The sequence below is a fragment of the Sus scrofa genome, chromosome 1, assembly GCF_054392235.1.
Source record: "Sus scrofa isolate SSC_HxYL_T2T_F1_AM1 chromosome 1, Sscrofa_HxYL_maternal_Yorkshire_Landrace_v2.0, whole genome shotgun sequence".
NCBI classification, from domain to species: domain Eukaryota; kingdom Metazoa; phylum Chordata; class Mammalia; order Artiodactyla; family Suidae; genus Sus; species Sus scrofa.
In genome coordinates this window covers 72,797,663-72,818,906 of record NC_139383.1, presented here as the reverse complement: position 1 = coordinate 72,818,906, position 21,244 = coordinate 72,797,663, and the positions used below count along the sequence as shown (strand labels likewise).

The window sequence follows — 21,244 nt, the reverse complement described above, 5'->3', positions numbered from 1 at the left end:
CTAATCCCATTGTTTTCACAATTTTATCAGCAGTAAAGCATTTTATTCAAAAGAAGTTGTGCAGGAACTCAGGCATATGTAGGAAACATATGAGTGAGTGTCTCTGAGTGAAGACATGGCATGACGCTTGCAGGCCACAAGCTCCTCTCCCATCCAGCTTCCCATCCACCCCATTCTTCCTGTTGCAGGCATCTCAGAGAACCCCCAGGGCTCTACGAGAGCACTATCTAATCCAACTCTCAACTCCTAATTTACAAATATAAAAGTTGATGCCCAGGATGGATAAATGACTTACCCTAAATAGCAGAGCTGATCTAAAGCAGAGCTGTAATGAGAGCTCTGATTTTTTTTGGCTACATTCAGTGCTTTATAATTCATTTTTCCAGTTATTGCAATTATGTGTATTGAGTGTCTTCTATATGCTAGGCATAGCATTAGCTATAAATAAGATGTGAATGTGGATACGCTGCCTTACAGAAGCCTGGTGGAGAATACACATAACCTTGGAATAATATATGGAGAAATCAGTTAGGATATTATAGAATTCCATGAGACCATGAGACATATCAGACAAGACCAATTGGGAACTCAGGAAAGCTTCACAAATGAGATAATATTTAATTAGTTTTAAGAATGAAGAGATGTTGATCAGACAAGGATTATTTTTCACATTCACATGGACTTACTAGATTATTATAGCCAATTTGGATTACTGCAGTTTTAAAAGAGAAAATCAAAAAAGGGTTTTTAAGGGTATTTATCATTGTTATAATGTATACTTTCATTTTGTAAAATTCAATAGTTTGAATTAACATATAGATTAGGGTGGTTAATTGCTAAGCTCACAGAAGTTAATTTTTAGAAGTATTTGATTGGTATTATCTTCAGCTATTTTGGGCAAAGCTTATGAGAAAACCAAGGGCAAAGTCCTCTATGCTGGTTTGAGTGATATTATTACCAACAGGGAGATGCTTTAAATTAGGAGTTTTAGCATCAATGCAAATCAGTTCCTACTTCCTTCATTTTCTAAGCTGGTCAGTCTTCATTTTAAGAAGATTCTAAAATTTGATTCTAATAAAATCAAATAGGAAAAAAGTTCCACATTATTTGGGGTTCTTTTTGGATCATCTTGGCGAAGAGCATGCTCAGGTTTGCAGGGGAATTAGGTGAGATGGCCCGCTGCTTACTGAGATGATCCAGGCCTCCTTGGAGAGATGTGCTTAAGTTGCATTTGTCATAATCACAAAGATCTCTTATAATAACATGTCACCCAAAGGCTCTAAGCATTTAAGTTAGTGTTACCCGGTTGTCCTTCAGTCACAAATTTTCATTTCCCCCCAAGTTCTTCTGTACACCTTTTCCATGTTGCTGGTTGAAAGTCATTAAAAATACCCCCTGGGAGCTTATAATTAACCGCTAATTAGCAAAGGGCACAAATCTATGCACTGTGAATTTTTGACCTCACTATAGACGGTGTTTGACTAAAGCTTTCCAAAGAGAAAGTCATTAGGTACAATGGCAGAGAGAAATCAAAACTCTGCTGAGAAGAAAAGACAGTAAAATCAATAGCCATGGGAATAAACACAGAATAATTAAAATACTAAGTCCTGTCCCTCCAGACTCAAACAGAAGAAGCAGCTGAGGAGGTCCATTTGATTGATGAGGTCTGCAAAGTACCAACTTCAAATGTTTTGTTCCATCTTCCATTGTCACTTCAACATTTAGATGTTTTCAAAAGTGTGTGTAATACACAAACATAAATACATATATATGCATATATACACATGCATACAAACACAGATATACATATTTAAATTTACTACCTAGTTCATTAAATTATGGGTTATGTTCTAATCAGTACCCTGTGGAAAACAGGAGGTCAGAAGTGCACAAGGCTTGCTTTTCCTAAAACATGTTACAAAACTAGTCTGACCTACACATTCTATACATTCCATCCCAGCAGCTTCAAAGCTATCATGTGCAAAACAAATGTATAATATTACAGGTAGAGAAAGGGGGTGAATAAGCATCAGAGGTGAGCTCAGGCTGCTGGTGATGGCCACCCCACATTTTACAAAGTAGCCCAGAAGATCTGCTACTAAAACAGCACACAGCTTTCACCAACAGGGCTTGGGGATAATGAGTGACCATCCAGATGGAGACCCTGATTCACCTCTCCGTCTTAAGATGACATCTACTGTCAACTTAGGTGTACAAAAAGCAATTCTGAGCTGTTTGATTCAGACCCTTGAATTTATCGTTACACTGCTCAAAGCACGTTTATACGATTTACTAATAGATTCAGCTAAGAACTTGGTAAACTGCGAATAAGCCCAGAACAAAGAGAAGTGGCTTTCAAGAGACTATAAAGTAGCGTGGTTCTCTTCCAGCATTAGAAGTTCTGAAAAGCCTGGGGTAGAGAGGACTAAGTCTCAGAGAACAGCTGCCTCTGCTGCCACTGACTATGCAAGTTTAGCTAGCAAAAAAAAAAAAAAAAAAAAAAAAATGTTTAACGCTTAGAAAAAAAAGTATTTAAGTGAGTATACTAATAAATAGTGCCCAGGATGTTTTCAAATATATAAGACTAAAATGGCATTAGCCCTGTGACACAGTAACACCACTGAGTTACAATTATCTACCTCAAACTCAAATGTATTAAAGAAACACTGGACAAATCAGTGACTCAGAAGGATTCCCTTAGCAAGGACTTACCTCAAGATCCCGATCATAGTACCTGTTTCTGGAATTTTCATACCTATTCCGGGAGTCGGGACACCTGTTCCGAGAGTCCACACTCCTGCTGTGATTGTTGGCACACCCACCGCATCTGCCACAGCCACACCCACAGCAGGTTCGACCCCCCATTGAAGTGCGCAATTGGACCAGTCTTCAGATTTTCCTCAGGAGAGAATAGTAAGTTTTGCAGAAGAAATGGAGAGTCCAGAGCTACCTATGCAACCAGATACGGTTCCAAGTGGCCCAAATGTCACTGAGGGCAGCCAGGGGGCTTTGTTCTTGACTAAAGAAGGGATCCTCAATGAGGGACTTCTGATCGAAACAAATATTCAAAAGGATACAACCCCCCAAACTGTCATCTCTCAAGCCACAATGATGATATGATCCTCTCCTGAAGTCTTCAGGAAAGCAAATGAGCATCACTGGCCAGTGACTCCTCTTTATGATGGGAATGATGTCACAAGAGCTTTAATTTTCCCCTGAACTACATTGACTGGTAGGAATTCAGTTTGAAATTTAAGGATGGCAGAGAACAATAATAGTAATTACTACTTACAGAGAGCTTTGTATATGCCCAGGGCTTTATAACCATTAATGATTCCTTACAACAAGGCAGGCACGCTGGGCAGGATGGTCACCGCCCAGGTATTCCTGACAAGAATGGATCTGTCTTGACTCGAGCTAGAAACAGAATCCCCAAGACTCTAAGTGAAATATTTTCAGTCCTTATACTTTGAGTATAAGACTTTTGTAAATATATATATATTGCAGGGGTCCACAAATTAGAGCTGCAGCTGTGACCTACGCCACAGCCACAGCAACATGGGATCCGAGTCACATCTGCTACCTATGCTGTAGCTTACAGTATCACTGGATCCTTAACCCACTGAGCAAGGCCAGGGATCGAATCAATATCCTCACAGAGAATGGTGGGTCTTCAACCCACAGATCTACAAGGGGGACTCTTATTGTACATATTTTTAATAGCAAGTGCGAGAAACAAAGGGACTGAAAGACACATGGGTGCAGAACTGGGATGAATGAGTAAGAGGGAAAAACATTTCAGGTACTCTTCTGAGACAGTTCCATTGCATGAGACACCAAAAAAAAAAAAAAAAAAAAAATTATTTCAGAAGTCCCACCCCCGTTCCCATTTCCTCCAACCCTCTAGTAAGAGCAGAAGGGCATTTTGGTTAAAAGCATTAACAGTCCCTCCGACACAGAACTCCAGCCCCACATACAACAAATTCGAACCCTCATGAATAATAGAACACTGAATTATTCAGAAAGAAGAAGAATGTAGAAGAGATTAAAGTGTCCCCTTAAAAACACAGTTTTTAATCCATTCTGAGTGTTAGTGATTATCACTTTATCGCAGTATCTTCGGCATGATAAACAACCCAACATATAAAGGAGCACAAACCATGAAAAGATAATTCACCAAAGAAATACAAATGGGAATAAACATAAAAAAGAGCTTAACCTCACTTTTTTTTTCAACCTCACTCTTAATTTAAGAACTACGAATTTAAACAGAGATACAGACAGAAGAGCAAAATGAAAAAGACTGATTACATACACTGTTTATAAAGTGGTAGGAAAAGAGACACATTCATTCACTTTGGTTGGGAGCTTAGGCTGATAAAACACATTTGTGGGCAATTTGACAGTATCTATAACATCTAAAATTAAGTGTGCTTTTGATTTGGTATTTCCATTTCTAGGGAATTTATCCCACAGAAATAATGACAAAAAACAATAGAGAGATGGCATTGTTTATAAAAGGAAAAAAAGTGGAAACAACTTTAATGTTCATAAATTAAGACTGGTAAACTATAGAATAGTACAGCCATCATATTATGTATATGAAATACTACTAGGTTGCAATTCAAAACAGGCATATTTATAAATACTGACTTGAAAAGATGATCACAAAGATTACTTAGTAGAAAAACAAATTAAAGAACTGTATGCAGTATATGGTCCCTTTTGATGGGAAAAGCATAAACAGACTAACTCTGTTTATATAAAGGCATAACAAAAAGCCTTGAAAGGTTATACATCAAACTAGTGATGGGAGAATTCACGTCTTTATTTTGTATGTTTCAGTCTTGGAAATTTTTTGCAATAGGCCAATATAATATTTAGAAGAAAAATAATAAATACATTACAATACTTTAAAAAACCCTCAAAACCCTACCACAGACAAAGATTTCTAGTTTGAATTATGAGGAAATGGACTGGCTGATATATACTTAAGTGTTTATTTATACATATGTAAATAAACAGCACCCACAGCCATCCTCTCAAAGGAAGACAACACATTTACTTGGGGTGTAATAAAAAAACAAATCACTCATTGGTTTCCTGCTACGTCCTCGTGATCATGATACCCTCAAATGCACAATTTCACAGGTGGTTATGTACAGGCTGGATTTTCTCAAAGCCGCTATTTATAGGCAATCTATCTTTTTCTTGTAAGGCCAGACATTTGGATTTTGTGAGGAAAACAAAAGGTATACACCTTATCCTGCTGTTTATAATGCCATTCTTAGGATATTAAAGCAACATTCTCCAGCTTGTAGAAGCCCAACATGTAAAACTTCTTATGCAGGAAAAGCAGCTCTTGCTGCCCCCAACAATGCCAAGCTTTTTTGAAGACAAAGGGCTCCCTATGCCACCATGCTCTGCACCTTGATCTCTGGGACCCCACAGTCTAAATGCTGGAGGAGAACCGCCACTCACTCTTTCTGCTGCCCACAATGGTTTACTTATGTAAAAATGCATTTGGTGAGCCTTCCTGCTCTAGCTTTGATAGCCTGAATAAAAATTAAACTCACACTAGAGCTGAACCAGTACACATTCGCAACAGGACTGCTTTCCGTTACTTTTTACGGTGAATAGACAGCTTTTCCTTGATGCAGAATTTAGAGGTAACGTTCTAGCCATACAAATGCAGTTGGACCCTTAAGGCCTTTTAGTCTAGGATGGAAGAAGACTTGTAAATCAGTATGGTAACTGATAAGTTCATGACACATCTAAGGTAAATGAACATGTTTTCCAGGGCAGGGATCTCAAAGAAAGGGCTGTTTGAGCAGGACTTTTTTTTTTTTTTTTTTTTTTTTTTTTTTTGGTCTTTCTAGGGCCACATCCTCAGCATATGGAAGTTCCCAGGCTAGGGGTCTAATCGGAGCTGTAGCCGTGGGTCTACTCCACAGCCACTGCAACACTAGATCTGAGCTGCGTCTGTGACTTACATCACAGCTCACAGTAACGCTGGATCCTTAACCCACTGAGCAAGGGCAGGGATCAAACCTGCGTCCTCATGGATACTAGCTAGATTAGTTTCCATTGAGCCACAGGAGGAACCCCTTGAGCAGGATCTTAAAGGATGAGTAGAAGTTTGCAGGTAGATAATAAGTGGAAAGACCTTCTAGGCATGGGAAAGAATATAGGCAAAGGCAGTAGAAAGGTGTCATAAGAAACTTGGGGATAACAGTAGCCCCCTCCTCTTGGGCAATGCAGTCAGGACTGGTATAATTTATAGCAAATCAGAGAATCATAAAAAAAAATCACACAAGCATACCTAAACCACTTCAGTGTAACTTTAATCAAAATGTAACTTAGAATAGATTTATAAGGAGATCCTGCTGAATAGCATTGAGAACTATGTCTAGATACTCATGTCGCAACAGAAGAAAGGGTGGGGGAAAAAACTGTAACTGCGATGTATACATCTAAGGATGACCTGACCCCCTTGCTGTACAGTGGGAAAATAATAAAAAAATAAATAAAAAAAGTAACTTAAATCATATCTATTCATTCCTCCATTCTTCAAAAAAAAAATTGAATAGGCAAACTTTCAAGTTGTTCAAAATTCAAAATATGAAAAAGCTCACAGGAAGTCTCTTTCCCACCTGCATGCCCCATCTGCTCCTTCCTGCCGCCTCTATCACAAGTAATTATTACTAGTTTTTCATGTATCCTGCCATAATTTCTTGATGCATCTACAACAAAAATATGTGTGTATATACATATATAGGTATGTGTGTATATACATATGTATATTTGAATTCCTTTTTTGACAAAAAATGTAACATGCAGTACACATTGCTATCTTGAATTTTTCTTAACAGTATGTTTAGCCTTTTAGATCAGTCTTTAGAGAGCACAGAGCGTCTCCTGCCATGCAGCCAGTATGGAAATCGTTGAGAGACTGAAGCTGGGCACTAGACCTACCTGTGTGGCTAGGAGAGTCCCAGGCTGTACTGGGGAAAATGGCATCAAGATCTGACTGATGATGAAAGCAGAGATTTGAGACAAGACAGGTTTAAGGCCCTGCCTTAAACCTAATCACACACCAGGTGGCAAGTGCAGTATGCGAAGAAGTGCCCGTAGGAGGGTGGGATTCGGAACAAACGAATGAGACACATAAGTCCTTCAAGGAAGTCACTATTGGGAGGGACTAACCTTGGTAAGTAAATGCGTCAGTCTCAGGGTAGGGCTGGGCTTAGGACTAGGGATTTCAAAGGTCTTACTTCTTCAAGGTAATGTCAGAACAGTCCTTGGTGAGATTAGCAACCTGAGAATCTGAGACAAAAGCATAGGAGCCAGTGACCGATGTTCCGTACTGCATCCTAGGCCAATTGGTAGTGGAGAAGACCCCATAGGATGCGGCAGGGTGGGGCCGGGTGGACGAGTCAGAGGCCTCTTAAGTGCTTCATATTTTGAATTTGGTTCAGTCTAAGGAATGAGGTAAACCTGGGGACTGGACATTCAGAGAAAAATTAGTGGGCCCATGTGGAGCAGCTAGAGAGAGAAAAAAGAGAAATAATAGGGTTGAGAAGAGAAATGGGACACCACCTCTTGATGTGGCCAACCACCTGGGAAACTCGGAAAACAGAAGTGTCAGCAAATGCTCTGTCCTCTCTGCCACCTAGACAAAGGCTTGGAGAACTGAGTTGTTATCCTTATTGACCGAACTAGAACAACCAGGCTGGAAGCTGGAAAACACCCCACCTTGACAATTAGAAGATTAACTGGGCAATGAAAAAGCTGTCAAAAGCAATTGCACAGAACCATCTCTGAGAGAGTTGAGACTAAAGCAGAAACATATTTTCGATGATTTGGGTGCATCCCAATCTCTGGAGTGACAGCAGAGATACACAGATGTCTCCTGAATGACGGGGCAGCGAGGCATTAACAAGACTCCAAAATCCGTGCAAGTGGCCTGGGAAGGAGCTACCCTGACCTGGCAAAAATTCTTCTCCTCTATGGGTTATAGTTATTTTGGTTTGGGGTGCAGGGCTTATTTTTTCTTTAAAGTATACACACACATACATACTTATACACATGCTCACACAATTACAGACAGTGGGAAATTGAAGCTTTATCCAGGTCTTCAAGAGTGAAAGAATCTAGATGCTTAAAGCAAAAATAGGCTGTTTTTTTTGCTTGAATTAATCAAACTATTGCTATAAATGTTTATTCCTTTTTACTTGTTTGATCTTGGCTCCAGGATGATTGAACATGTGCCAGTATCACTCATCACTATAGTCAGATATAATTTTCTAGAGCAAAATAAGTGATTAGAATTGAAAAGCAATAAAAAGATTGTCATACTAGAAATCACCGAAATTCTCATTAAAGTAATTATCCTGTTTGAAGATGCTAATTTTAAGTAACAACACATTGCTTAGTATTCTTGTTCTATTTTTAAAGAAATGCTTTAATTAATAAAGCATTCATGTCCTACATATATCTCCATGAAGTAGAATTAAGACATTTTCATTTATAAAAAGTATTAAGCAGTAAATATAAGTACAAAAATACAGCAAAACTTATATTAAGCTATAATATCCATCCTTTCTTATGTGCAAAGAAAGAATTATTCAGTGTAATTGTCACGTGTAATATATGTTTTCTCTTAATGATACCACTTCCTTATGCTTTTCTCTCATATGAGAAATGTGGTTATAAATATAAATATTCTACATAAATATATCTTCCACACTAAAGCTAACCAAAGGTTTTATGCAGCCATTGAAAGGAAAAATTGTTTTGTATAAATAAACAAAATCCCTGGTGATTTTTCCCATATAAGATTTAAGTTCTAGTAACATTCTGTTTTGATTTATAGCTGCATTTTTCCCCCTAGTTGATGTATATACATATTTAAGAGGCAATATTATCTTTGTGACTATACATCCATTTTTCCATTTACATAAGCAGGTATAGCAAATATCTTCTTCCTTTAACTGAAGGATTCAATATAGTATTGTCAGCTCTAAAGAACGTATAAGGAATTTTAACAGCATGTTAAACAAGTAGACAAATACAATGACATAGAATGTACAGAACAAATACAAAGAATGAATACATTCTAGTTGTATGGGGAAAGGCACGTGGCTTAACTTTGAAGCAAATAGAAATTTTAAACATTGGTTTGAATAAATAGGTATTACTTAGAGGGCTTGATCAACTCAGGGATCTTAAGAAGAATACCTGGGAAAGATGCCAAGGGTGGACCTGATACAACTGCCTAGTAAATCTAGGGAATCCTGTGGGAAGTGATCAGGCTCATCATAGAGAGTGGACTAAGAGAAGGGTCCTCTGGAAGGTACAGGAGGGGCCCTGTAGGTAGGAACTATCCAAAATCTATGTGCAGTTAACTTTAACTTCTGTTTCCCAATACTACTGGCCAGGCTGGTGGTGTGGGTGTGTCCTGAACATTAACAATGGTCCAGTTATTCCTCCCAGCCATGATCTCAAGAGACGTAAAGTTGAGAACACGTCTGGAGAGAAGAGAAAGTCTGTTCCATGGCTCTTTCTTTCCCCCACCCCTAGTGCAATAGGCAGATGAGAAAGATCCAGAGACCCAGAGCCCAGAGTGAGCAGGAGGAAGAAAGAGGGAGAGAGGGAGATGCAGAGACAACAGGCAGATCCAGAAGTGGACCTGGGAGCCAGTTCTTCCTGTCATGGGTATTTGACCGTCTCTGAGCCGGAGGGCGTGGGGCAGGCAGAGGGCACAGGCAGGGCCTGGCTGACCCCATTTCAGGTGAAACGGTGGAGACTGTAGCCAAAATGACACTCTGCCTCTGCTTGCTCTTCTTCAAGTTCCTGCCCTTCTTCTACCTGCCCTGGCTGCTTCCTACACTGGGTTCCCAGTTCATTCATTTCTGGTTCCACACCTCTGCCTTTCCCAGCTGTGCCGACCTGCCTTCTCCCTGCCAGCCGCCATGGTACCGAGCTCTCTGGCTTAGTCTTGGGGCCTCTCCTGTGGGCTGTCTGGTGCCCAGGGCTCCTTGACCGCAGCCTGGGAGAGGGAGCGTATCTAGATGGGATAACAGCACTGTGAAGAAGACATGATTATCTGCTGGACCGCAGGTCAACAGAATTGACACCATAGACACTTCACTTCTTGTGGGGAACTGAGTATCTGACCCAACTTTGAATGCTGCCACCAGTTGTTTCCTGGATTTCAGTAATAAATAAATATATAAATAAATAAATATATATATATATTTCTTTTTTATGGCTGCACCTGTGGCATATGGAAGTTCCTGGACTGGGGGTGAATCAGAGCAGCAGCTGCCCGCCTACACCACAGCAACACTGGATCTGAGCCACATCTGCAACCTACACCATAGCTCACGGCAATGGTGGATCCTTAACCCACTGAGCGAGGCCAGGGGTTGAACTCGCATCCTCACAGAGACAAAGTTGGGTTCTTTACCTGCTGAGCCACAACAGGAACTCAGTACATCATAAAACCTTAATGGCATGATACTTTCTGAATTATTTTTAAGAACAAATGTGGAAAACAACTCAAACTAGCCAGTGACTAGATGTATTAGGTTCTGTTTCGAGTTAGAAACTATTTCTGGAGTTCCCGTCGTGGCGCAGTGGTTAACGAATCCGACTAGGAACCATGAGGTTGCGGGTTCAGTCCCTGCCCTTGCTCAGTGGGTTAATGATCCGGCGTTGCCGTGAGCTGTGGTGTAGGTTGCAGACGTGGCTCGGATCCCGCGTTGCTGTGGCTCTGGCGTAGGCCGGTGGCTACAGCTCCGATTAGACCCCTAGCCTGGGAACCTCCATATGCCACGGAAGCGGCCCAAAGAAATAGCAAAAAGACAAAAAAAAAAAAAAAAAAAAAAAAGAAACTATTTCTTTTAAAGAAAGAAAAATAAAATGCAGAACCAATTTGAAAGTAAGTGTGAATTACAGCAAGCCAGGTTATTTTTTTTTCATTTAAATTTTATTTTAAAATTTCAACATTTTATAAAATTCAAGTTTATAGTTCTGGTGCTTTGATTGATGCTATGCTATTTTGAGTTAGAAAGCATTTTCTGTTGAATTTCCCTGCCTACTTTTGTTGTTTTCTAATAAAATATAACATGAGCTAATAATCTAATTATGTCCTTTTTTCTTACTGCTTTCCACCACTAAGAATATTTTTTAATTAATTAATTAATTTTGTCTTTTTGACTTTTCTAGGGCCGCTCCCGCAGCATATGGAGGTTCCCAGGCTAGGGTTCTAATCAGAGCTGTAGATGCCAGCCTACACCAGGGCCACAGCAACGTGGGATCCGAGCTGCGTCTGCAAACTACACCACAGCTCATGGCAACACCAGATCCTTAACCCACTGAGGAAGGCCAGGGATCAAACCAGCAACCTTATGGTTCCTAGTCGGATTCATTAACTACCACGCCACAATGGGAACTCCTAATTTAAGTTTTTAATTGTGGTAAAATACACATACATTTTACCATCTGAACCATTTTAAGTGTGCAGTTCAGTGATGCTAAATAAGTACATTCACATGGTTGTGCATCCAACCTCCAAAATGTTTCATCTTGTACTAGATAATTTTTTTTATATATAAAGTGTGTGTGTGTGTGTGTGTGTGTGTGTGTGTGTGTATGAAACTGCTAAAGCAAATTTCTTTGAGAGGGGGATTTCTTTCACTACATAGTATCTTTCATTACTAACCCTCACTGATCTTATACTAAGTTGCAATAAGAAATGTATTATACAACATTCAAGGCCTGGCAGCTAAACCAGCTCTTACCCTGTGACTCATTTTACTTTGCTACCTATGGACAGGGATGCAAGTCATGCCTTTTCATGGATGACGGGATGCAGTTAACATGCATATGCTTTATCTCCCACCTTGGGGAAAACATTACAGGAATACAGCCAAGTCATCAGAACTCTCTGTACAAACATCTAGACATTAAGATAGAATAGTAACAACTCTCAATGTCTTAGAGTAGGAAGAGGTAAAAATGCTTTTGTTGGGAAAGAACCACTATTTCCAAATATTGATGTCCTCTTACTTTGTATACATTCGAGTTAAAGCACAGGCTGTGTAAAAGGAAAGAAAGCAGGCAAAAGGCAACATGACATCTGAAGGCAGCAAAAATCAAAGATTCAAGCCCAGCCCTTGATCCTTACTTGTTATTGTGGTGCTGTGATATAATATGCCCATTTTACTGTCCACATTCTTTTCATGTATGTGTTTTTCAGTCAGACAGGAGTTATTTTACAGTGTCTTAATTCCTTAAAGTGTTTAGGCCTGGGAGCCCAATAGTGGAAATGATGCATTACCTTTTTAAACATTCCAGACTCTGTAGGTAAAGGACCAGGTATGTCATGGGTGGTGTGGAAAAACTGGGACTCCCCACACTGCAACGTAAATTCTTGGCACTCTCCAGCCATATGACCTCCATCCACTGCCTCCAAAGCTCTGGAAAGAGGGGAAACACAGTTATGTCAACAACCTATCAAGAACACTGGAAACTCAAGAAACCCGAAGGCACATTTCCCTGTATATATTTTCAATCAGCCAATCAGCCTGGTGAATCATTCTTGAAAACCTCCACAGGATTGTAGGTAATTTGGTACGTCCATAACACATTTATAAATAAACTTTGATGATGTCACCACGTGGCTAAAAGAATTCTTTTAAACCCTGTGCAGAAAACAAAATAGAGATAGATAGGTAGATAGTGTAAATAGCTAGAGGGATAGACAAATTTTGACATAAAAGCAAAGCAATTTATTACATATTTTCTTCATTGCTCTGCTGCTATCATGGCTCTTAAAATAAAAAAAAGAAGAAAAGACATTTGTTAGTTCTCTGAATCTTGGAAATAAAGTGTGAATAAAATCCCAGTTAGAGAGGGATCTAGGCTATGCTAGGCAGAGGGAACTCTTCCCAGGATTATAATTTTTTCTTTTTTTTTTTTTGTCTTTTTGTTGTTGTTGTTGCTATTTCTTGGGCCGCTCCCGCGGCATATGGAGGTTCCCAGGCTAGGGGTCGAATCGGAGCTGCAGCCACCGGCCTACACCAGAGCCACAGCAACGCAGGATCCGAGCCGCGTCTGCAACCTTCACCACAGCTTACGGCAACGCCGGATTGTTAACCCACTGAGCAAGGGCAGGGACTGAACCCGCAACCTCATGGTTCCTAGTCGGATTCGTTAACCACTGCGCCATGACGGGAACTCCAGGATTATAATATTTATTAGACTTAAGAGGAATGGAAACCAATGAAGATGGAGTGTTCAATGAGACCCTGGTGGTTGCCTATTCCCAAGCCAGTTCATTTCTTCAAACCCTCAACCTCACCGCACTCCCCCCCAACCCCAACACACATTTTCTTTGCTCATAACCTGCTTTTGTTCAGATATCCATTCTCCATGTGCTTTGGAGGAAGCTGCTTCTGGCCCTGGTAATCAGTCATGACTGGTCTAATCCTGGTGACCCATTGTCCTCACCAGTAAGTGACCTAGGCACATGCCTGGTCTTCTCTCTCTTGCTGATGTTACCACACTGATTTAGATCTCTCCAATCTTCTAAAGTGTTGGTACTTTGCCCTCCTGATGTGATGCAATTCTGGCCACCGAGATATAAGTGACATCTGAAGGAATCAGGAGAAGGTCTTTCCCTTAAAAGACGGTTTACAGAAAGCAATGATTCTTCCCTGCAGGCCAGTATCATGTTTGCGTGTGATGAATGTGACAGCCATCCTGGAATCAGGAGTGGCACTAGCCTAAGGAGAACAGATGAAGGAGAAAGCAGGGCAGAAACATGAGAGCAACTTGAGTCTTCAAGGACACCGTTGAACAGCTGAATTAACCAATCCTAGACCAGCCTTAGCTCTGGAGTTCTTGTTACATTACATCATAAATGTCCTGTCCTTTAAGCCATTTTGGCTGGAGTGTTCTCTATTACCTGCAGTTGAGCACCGTCACTGATAAAGGGCTGATATATTTCTTAAGTGTATAATTAAGGCTGGGAAAAAGATATTGGAGCAAGATAAGGAAAAGGGCAGGACAAGGAGGAGAACGCTCATGAAGTGGAAAGAGAACTAGAAAATCTAAGGCTTTACGATTTCACAGAAGAAATAGAAGCTTTTATAGAATGTCTACAATGTGCCAGGGATAAGAAGATAAGTACGATAAAATACTAACATTTTAAAGGACAGGGAGATATAAATCAATGTGGTAATGTCAGCAAGGCGGAAACGGATGGAAGTAATTTGAAGAATCTGTCGTGTACATCTTTGTTTCAGAAAGCATCATCTTTTGTGTAATAGACACTGTGAAGGCATATTAGCGGCAACAATTTCTTTTTATCTTCTGGTCAATTTTGCATATAGTAAATATAATTCAATCAATACTGAAGGGAACTGAATTTAAAAATGATTTCTTTAGCCCCATCACAATTTCTGTCTGCATAAGTAACTACTCTGAACAATTTCCTTCTTCCAAGATATATAAGATATATAAGCCATATATAAGCACTTGGGAAAATACATTTCTACCCACTGAAAGAAAGCACTTTGAGGCAAATCTCTCCTCAGGAACTAGAGACGGTACACATGAAGGGATAGAAAACCATGCCTAGCTCTGGAGAATTACAGCCCAATTGAGAAGCACCTTACGGTTGAGAAGGTGTTAAAGACTTACCACCACTTGATGTATGTTGGCATCGAGACTTATTTTTACTAATTGGCCCACTGACCCTAACCCACAATCCTTGTCCTTCTACTCACAAATAAGTCAAGAGGAGCAGCAACTGAGTAAAGACCACTAGCACTGTAACAGGGAAAGACAAATCTGACTCCATATTGGAACTGTTTCTTTTAGGTTTTTTTTTTTTTTGTTTTTTTTTTTTTTTTGTCTTTTCGCCATTTCTTGGGCCGCTCCCACGGCATGTGGAGGTTCACAGGCTAGGGGTCTAATCGGAGCTGTAGCCACCGGCCGACGCCATAGTCACAGCAACGCGGGATCCGAGCCGCGTCTGCAATCTACACCACAGCTCACGGCAATGCCGGGTCGTTAACTCATTGAGCAAGGGCAGGGATCGAACCCGCAACCTCATGGTTCCTAGTCGGATTCGTTAACCACTGCGCCACGATGGGAACTCCTGTTTCTTTTACTTTAACCTTTGTATTCTGTTGCTCTTGCTGCAAGTTAATCATCCCATTGCTGTAGGATGTGACCAACAGCTCAAAGCCTATGTGATGGCTCATCTCTGAGATTCCCGCCTCCCATGTCTGAACTTCAAGCTAAAATACCTTTGTTTAGCTCACAGGACACATCCTTACCAGGTTCACCTGGGACAAGCTACAGGAAAGAAGAAATTAACACATACCCTCTAGAGTCTGGCCAGAACCAGGAAATACCTGCAACACTTAGCACCCTTTTTTTGTCTCTTCACCTCCCCCTCTTTGTGCTAGAAAAGAAACGAGCATCTGAACTCAGGCAAGACGGTTCTTTAGGACACTAGTCCATCATCTTCTTAGTCTGCTGGCTTCCTGAATAAAGTCACTATTCCTTGCCCCAACAATCCGTCTCTTGATTTATTAGCCTCTTGGGCGGCAAGCAATAAAAGCTTGGACTTGATAACAGGCCTTTGAAAATGGATTCTAACCACTGCAGTCTTATAAATTATAAAAGTAACAAGAAACTTACAGAAAGTCTGGCACTTTTAATATTTTTCGTTTTTGGAGAAAACTCTATGTGCCCATTGGATGAATCTAGAGATGCAGTGATAAACTCGAACTACGTTTGCTTCCTCAGCTTTATATTGCTGGAGGTGGGTGGAGCTCCAACACAGAGTTCTTCCTTCCTGCTAGACACTTACATATTATGCAATTAAAAGCTAGCCAGGGTGCTGTTGTTATGTATCTTTCTTATGATCCAACCCCTGCGCCTAGTTATAGAATCCTGTTGCCTGCAAGTAACAAATTCCAGCTCACAGAAGTCTAATCAAAAAAGAAATTTATCACAGCACACAAAACAAGAGCAGTGGATTGAGGTGATTTCATCAGTTTGTTCATGTGCTGCTGAATTCAGTGGCTGCTCCAGTGGTGGTGATCACGTGTAGATATGATAATTCCAGGGGATGAAAAGACCAGCTCTTCCTGAGTATCTTTGAGAAGTAAGGAAGTCTTCCCTAGAAGCCATCCAGCTGACTTCTACACCACACAGTCACTAGACCCACCCCCTTGAGGCTGGGGCCTGAAGGACCCAAGTGCAGAATGCACACTGAACACACTGGGGTTCTCCTAGGAAAGAGGAGTCGGGAGGGAGTGGCCATGAATGTTGGTGTCTCATCTCACCCCGTCTTACATGTTCCCCACACTTACCACACTGTTGGTAGAAGTGGAGGCGATATATACTCATGACTGAATTTGAGTTATCAAAGCAGAAATGTTCACAATTTTGGCTCCATGGCATGTTGAACCCAGGCAGCCACTTGCCCTCCTGATCTGGGGATAAACTGACAAGACGTAGCCTGCCATCCAGGGGTCAGCTCTGCCCGCTTGGGTTCGTGATCTCAGAAGGAAGATTAGCTTTTTAGTGGCCAGAGAAAGGGGATAACCCTCACAGCCAGGCCAGTCTTTGCTTCATCTCAGGAACCAGGAACTGCCGAGTGTTGTGGTACAGTCAATAACCTCTGACATCCCTTGGTCATTGCCTGAGTTTCTTTCTTTCCTGACCCAGATCCAGGCAGTGCTCAGCACCTGCTCACAGGGGCCATGACTTTGAAGTTGGCTCCAGGACCCAGTTGGAAGGTAAAGAAAGGCCATAGGGTGTGTGAGCTGAGACGGCTTCACAAGCCAGACTCAGCTTGAGGACAGCTTCTCACCCATCACTCAGTCCATCCTGCCAGCATTTTCTAGTTCCCCTCTAGCATCAGAGAACTTCTATTCCAGGCAGAAGCATTGCACAAGTTTGTCTTCTTTCTTTTTTTTTTTCTTTCTTTTTTTTTTTTTTTGTCTTTTTAGGGCCACACCATGGTATATGGAAGTTCCCAGGCTAGGGGTGGAATCGGAGCTGCAGGTCCTGGCCTACGCCAAGCCACAGCAAGGCAGGATCTGAGCCACATCTGCGACCTACACCACAGCTCATGGCAATGCTGGATCCTTAATCCACTGAGCGAGGCCAGGGATCAAACCCTCATCCTCATGGATACTAGTCAGATTCATATCACTGAGCCACAATGGGAACTCCTACACAAGTTTGACTCTTGAAGCACAACCGTCACAAAACATTACATGGAAATATACACCTAGAATTGTGCTGGAGGGGCCCCAGGGCCCTATATTAACTTTTAAATAATATCTAGTTTGCATTCTCTTGGCGAGTACCTTTACATCTCCTACCATGCTTCACACATCAAAGGATACAAAGGTGAAGAAACCCACACCCAGACCTCAGAATATTAAGGTCTAGAAGTAGGGGCTCATCACATGGGCAGCAATGTTTTAATTGTGAGTCAGAGTCGAAGATGGAGCCAGACATAGGTGATTCCTCCAGCTTAAAAGGGAACCTAAACCAGTGTTTGCAACAGGAAAGGCCAATTGGAAAGTTCATTTTTTCTTTTCCGAAGGGTAAATTTCAGTTTAACTCCTGATGAGTAGGCTGTAGGTGGCTCTAAGAAAGGCCTGGGACAGCTCCCTGGTGAGAAATGTAAGATTTACAAATGGAAGTGGAATTTCCTTTCTGAATAGTCACTACTATTAGTCTTATTAAGCATAATACCTCTGGGGTTTAAAAAATGAGACAGAATAAAATGAAATCCCCCAAAAACTGTCATACCAGTCTGGAGTTTCAGCAGAGGATAATTTATTAATTTGCTAATTTATAATCTGTACTTTCCTTTTTCAGTACAGGTATTATGCTGCCAGAAGTGAGTTTCAGTGTTAAGTACTTAATTTTACTCAAACTCATAAGCAAGTGGAATACTGGCCCGCTCATTCAGTTATTTTCTGATTTCCATTTTATTCAGCTTGCTTTTAAACATCAGACTGCCCTTCTCCTTGGAGATCAAGTTAGTAGAAAATTAACAATGGCAAGACGGTTTACCCTTTCTTAAGTTTTTAAGAGCCACATGGTACTTCTACAGAAATCCAAACTTTGTGAGGCTTTTGAGGCCCTCTTTGAAAAAACAGAAAACAGAACATCTTACTTTTATAGGTATAGCACTAGGGCCCCCCCCCCAGGTATTAGAATTGCCCTTGAAACTTCAGCTTCGTTTGCATCCTATGAACCCCACGCCTCAGGATTCCCTGGTCTGGTCTGCTCCGTCAAACTGTTCCTCATGCATTTTAATACGTGTAGTTCAACATAAAGCAAGTTCTATGAGTTCTTCTATCTAATTGTTCTTGCTTCAGAGACAATGTACCCGTAAAACAATAAAATGAGACACCAACTGTTAAGTTTAGGCTTTAACTCTAGGGTATAAGTTGGTGCTCTACTGCCATCTATTGCCCACTCAAAGAATTGTGTTCTAAGTTGGTGGTGTGACTTGAAAGTGAACAAAAAGCGCCTTCAAGAGAGCTTAAAACACCACATATTAGAACCACTCTTTTGCATGAAGGCAGTGGTCGTAAGGTTACATAAGTTTCCTGGCCACAAAGAAAAAGAGAACTTTTTAATTTACTCACCAACAGCACTGAATAGTATGAGCAGTATTTCCTTGCCACAACCGCTAAATGGTAGGGAGCTATGGTTTACTGAGCAACTTCTATCCTGCTACTATTAGATGCTGTATCAAATTATAGACACACCATCAGATAACCCCAGACTGGAAAGGCCCCTGACGATCCCCTCCCTTCAGGTTTGAAGAGACATTGGCTCTGAGAAACCACCAGGCTGCCAGGGCTCTGGGCCTGCCAGTCACCCATATGCTGGACGTCAGGTTTCTCTGCTGAGGCTCATAAAGAGGCATCTAATGACAGTGTGACAGCAGAGCCATGCAAATCTCTCCTACTGCCAGGATAATGTACTTCCCTCAGAAAACCAAGGATTTTGGATTTTCAGAATGGGTTTTTCCTTTCAGAAGCAATGTTGTATTCAAATTTGTACTTTTCTCACATGAATGAGAGATGAAACATAGCAATGACATACACATAGATTTCAGAGTCTTACCAGTCTAGCCATCAGGCATGGATCTTGGGCTAAGTCCTTACTCTGCCTCAGTACCCTTATCTGTTAAATGGGGATTATCATCAGATAGGCATGAGAATTAAATTAGATAATGCTCATAAAACCCTTAGCTTAGCATTGCCACATAATAAATGCTCAATAAGCATTGGTTAATTTAATTATGCCATAGACATTTGCTGGATGATAACTTACTAGTCATCATGTGGACGGTATTTTGAGCTAGCTTATTTATCAGGCTCAGTTGTGAAATGATATAGAAATGAGAATACCTGAGTTGGAAGCTATCTCAGAGATAATTTAAGGCCCCAACCATCTCATTTTGCAACAAGGTCACTGAGGACCAGAGATATTCATTGTCCTAGGTCATAGGGCTAATTATTGGCAGTTGAGGCTAGAGAACCCACCTGACTCCTAGTTTAGAGATTGATTTCAAATTCTCTGCAGACAGGTTTTACAATCACAAAATCCCCCAGTCGGGTGGAAAAGTGAATAAATTCTCTATGCTCATTTGAGTTTTGTAAATCCAAAACAACCTCATAGTTTTAGCCATGAATACTACATCATTAATATGCGTCAACAAATGGTAATAGTTTTTAATACAGACACCCTGCCATCTAGTGGTTGCACAAGAGCATTAACCTAATCATCCTTTTCACTAGTGTTTTTGTAAAAAGGAGCACTCCCTGGTTCAGTTGGTTTCTATTGCTCCTACCTACCTCCACCTTTCTGGACCCCTTGATTTTTATTTTTTAAGAAAAAAAGATTTATTGCTAGGCACTGCCAAGCAAACTGGCAGATGTCACTAACAAATGGTAAAACATTCTCTGACTCATTATTTCCGTAAAAACAAACTTTTTCAGTTATCATTTCTGAAATAGAATATAAACCCAATATAAATGACCCAAAAATACAGTGGCCATCAAAGCCCCGTGCACTCTGTGTGTCTAAACTTGATATTTTAAAAGGCAGCTGGAAGCTGGGAACCATCTCCCAGGGTGCTGTGTGGGGCAGAGTTCCCCTCATAGCTGACATCTGGGGATGCAGATCATCTGCTTTCCAACAAAGGCTGGGGACATCTGCCCTAATGATTCCACTTTGTGAAATCTAAGCTTTGGGCACTCCTGAGTCCGTGAAATGTAACCAAGCTATCTCAGGACCTAAATGTTGGTCATGTGGGATCTCTTTCCATGATTAACAAACTAGGAAGCCCCTTTTCCCCCTAGAACCAGACTCGGCTCCACAAGGTTTGGCTTCATTAGTGTTGGTCCCAGAGGAAGGAAGGAATTTGATCTGAGCAAGAGCAAAGAAGACCAGGCGTCACAACCACCTGGGGAATCACTGCTCACAACTTTGGGAGACCTGAGGACCTACAGTCTGTGTCTCGAGGATGGAATTTGGTTTTTCAGGAGTCTTGCGTTTCACGCATGACTGTATATGCTCTCACTGAGAGTTGCTGAAGATCCTGGCTTTTTCCACCTAACTTTTCTTTACAATAATCAAGTTGGACAAATTTAGTTTTTAGTTGTCAAAATATAAAAAAAAATTTTCGTTGTTTGCTGATATTTTCCCTTTAAGGCTACCTCAAACTCTTATAATCTAATGACAGAGAAAATGTAGTTCTCCTTTGGATGGCATATATTATCCCCAAAGAGAGACTAATGACTTTACTATGCTCATAAAAAGCAAATAAATAATGCAAGAGAGTATTTTAAATTGCTACCTTTTGCAACACAAAACAAAGCTAATGGTGATGATATAACCATGGATCAGGCAAGGAGCCAGAAGCGTGGAAGAACACAGCTGTGTGTACAAGGGTAGAATACCAATCCGAATCCCCAAGGGTGGCTCTAGGGTGTGATTCCCGAGCTCTCCTGTCCCCTCACCCCACCTTCCGTCACTGGCCAGGGGCTCTGTGCCATCACCCCTGAGCTTGCTTAGAGAGACAGTAAGGATGCAGCCACACAGACCTCTTTGTTGGACATGTTGCAGGGACTCTGAGAAGGGTGTAAACCACCCTTTGAGGGGGGCCACACCCATGCCA

At 41.0% G+C, this 21,244-nt stretch overlaps 1 protein-coding gene across 3 annotated transcripts in view; it reads right to left on the bottom strand.

Annotated features, from left to right (window-relative positions):
* The window catches only part of CRYBG1 (crystallin beta-gamma domain containing 1), a 211,196-nt gene that overhangs the window by 115,028 nt on the left and 74,924 nt on the right, over positions 1-21,244 (bottom strand). For 2 of the 3 annotated variants that reach the window (XR_014806521.1, XM_021090505.2), the window contains exon 2: positions 12,347-12,485. Coding sequence is in view for 2 of the 3 variants with exons in the window: in XM_021090505.2 (XP_020946164.2) it covers positions 12,347-12,485 (139 nt within the window). In the remaining variant the exon portion in view is untranslated. Of the gene's footprint in view, positions 1-2,712; positions 3,124-12,346; positions 12,486-21,244 lie in introns of those variants that run through there. The other variant, XM_084961601.1, reaches the window with a different exon arrangement.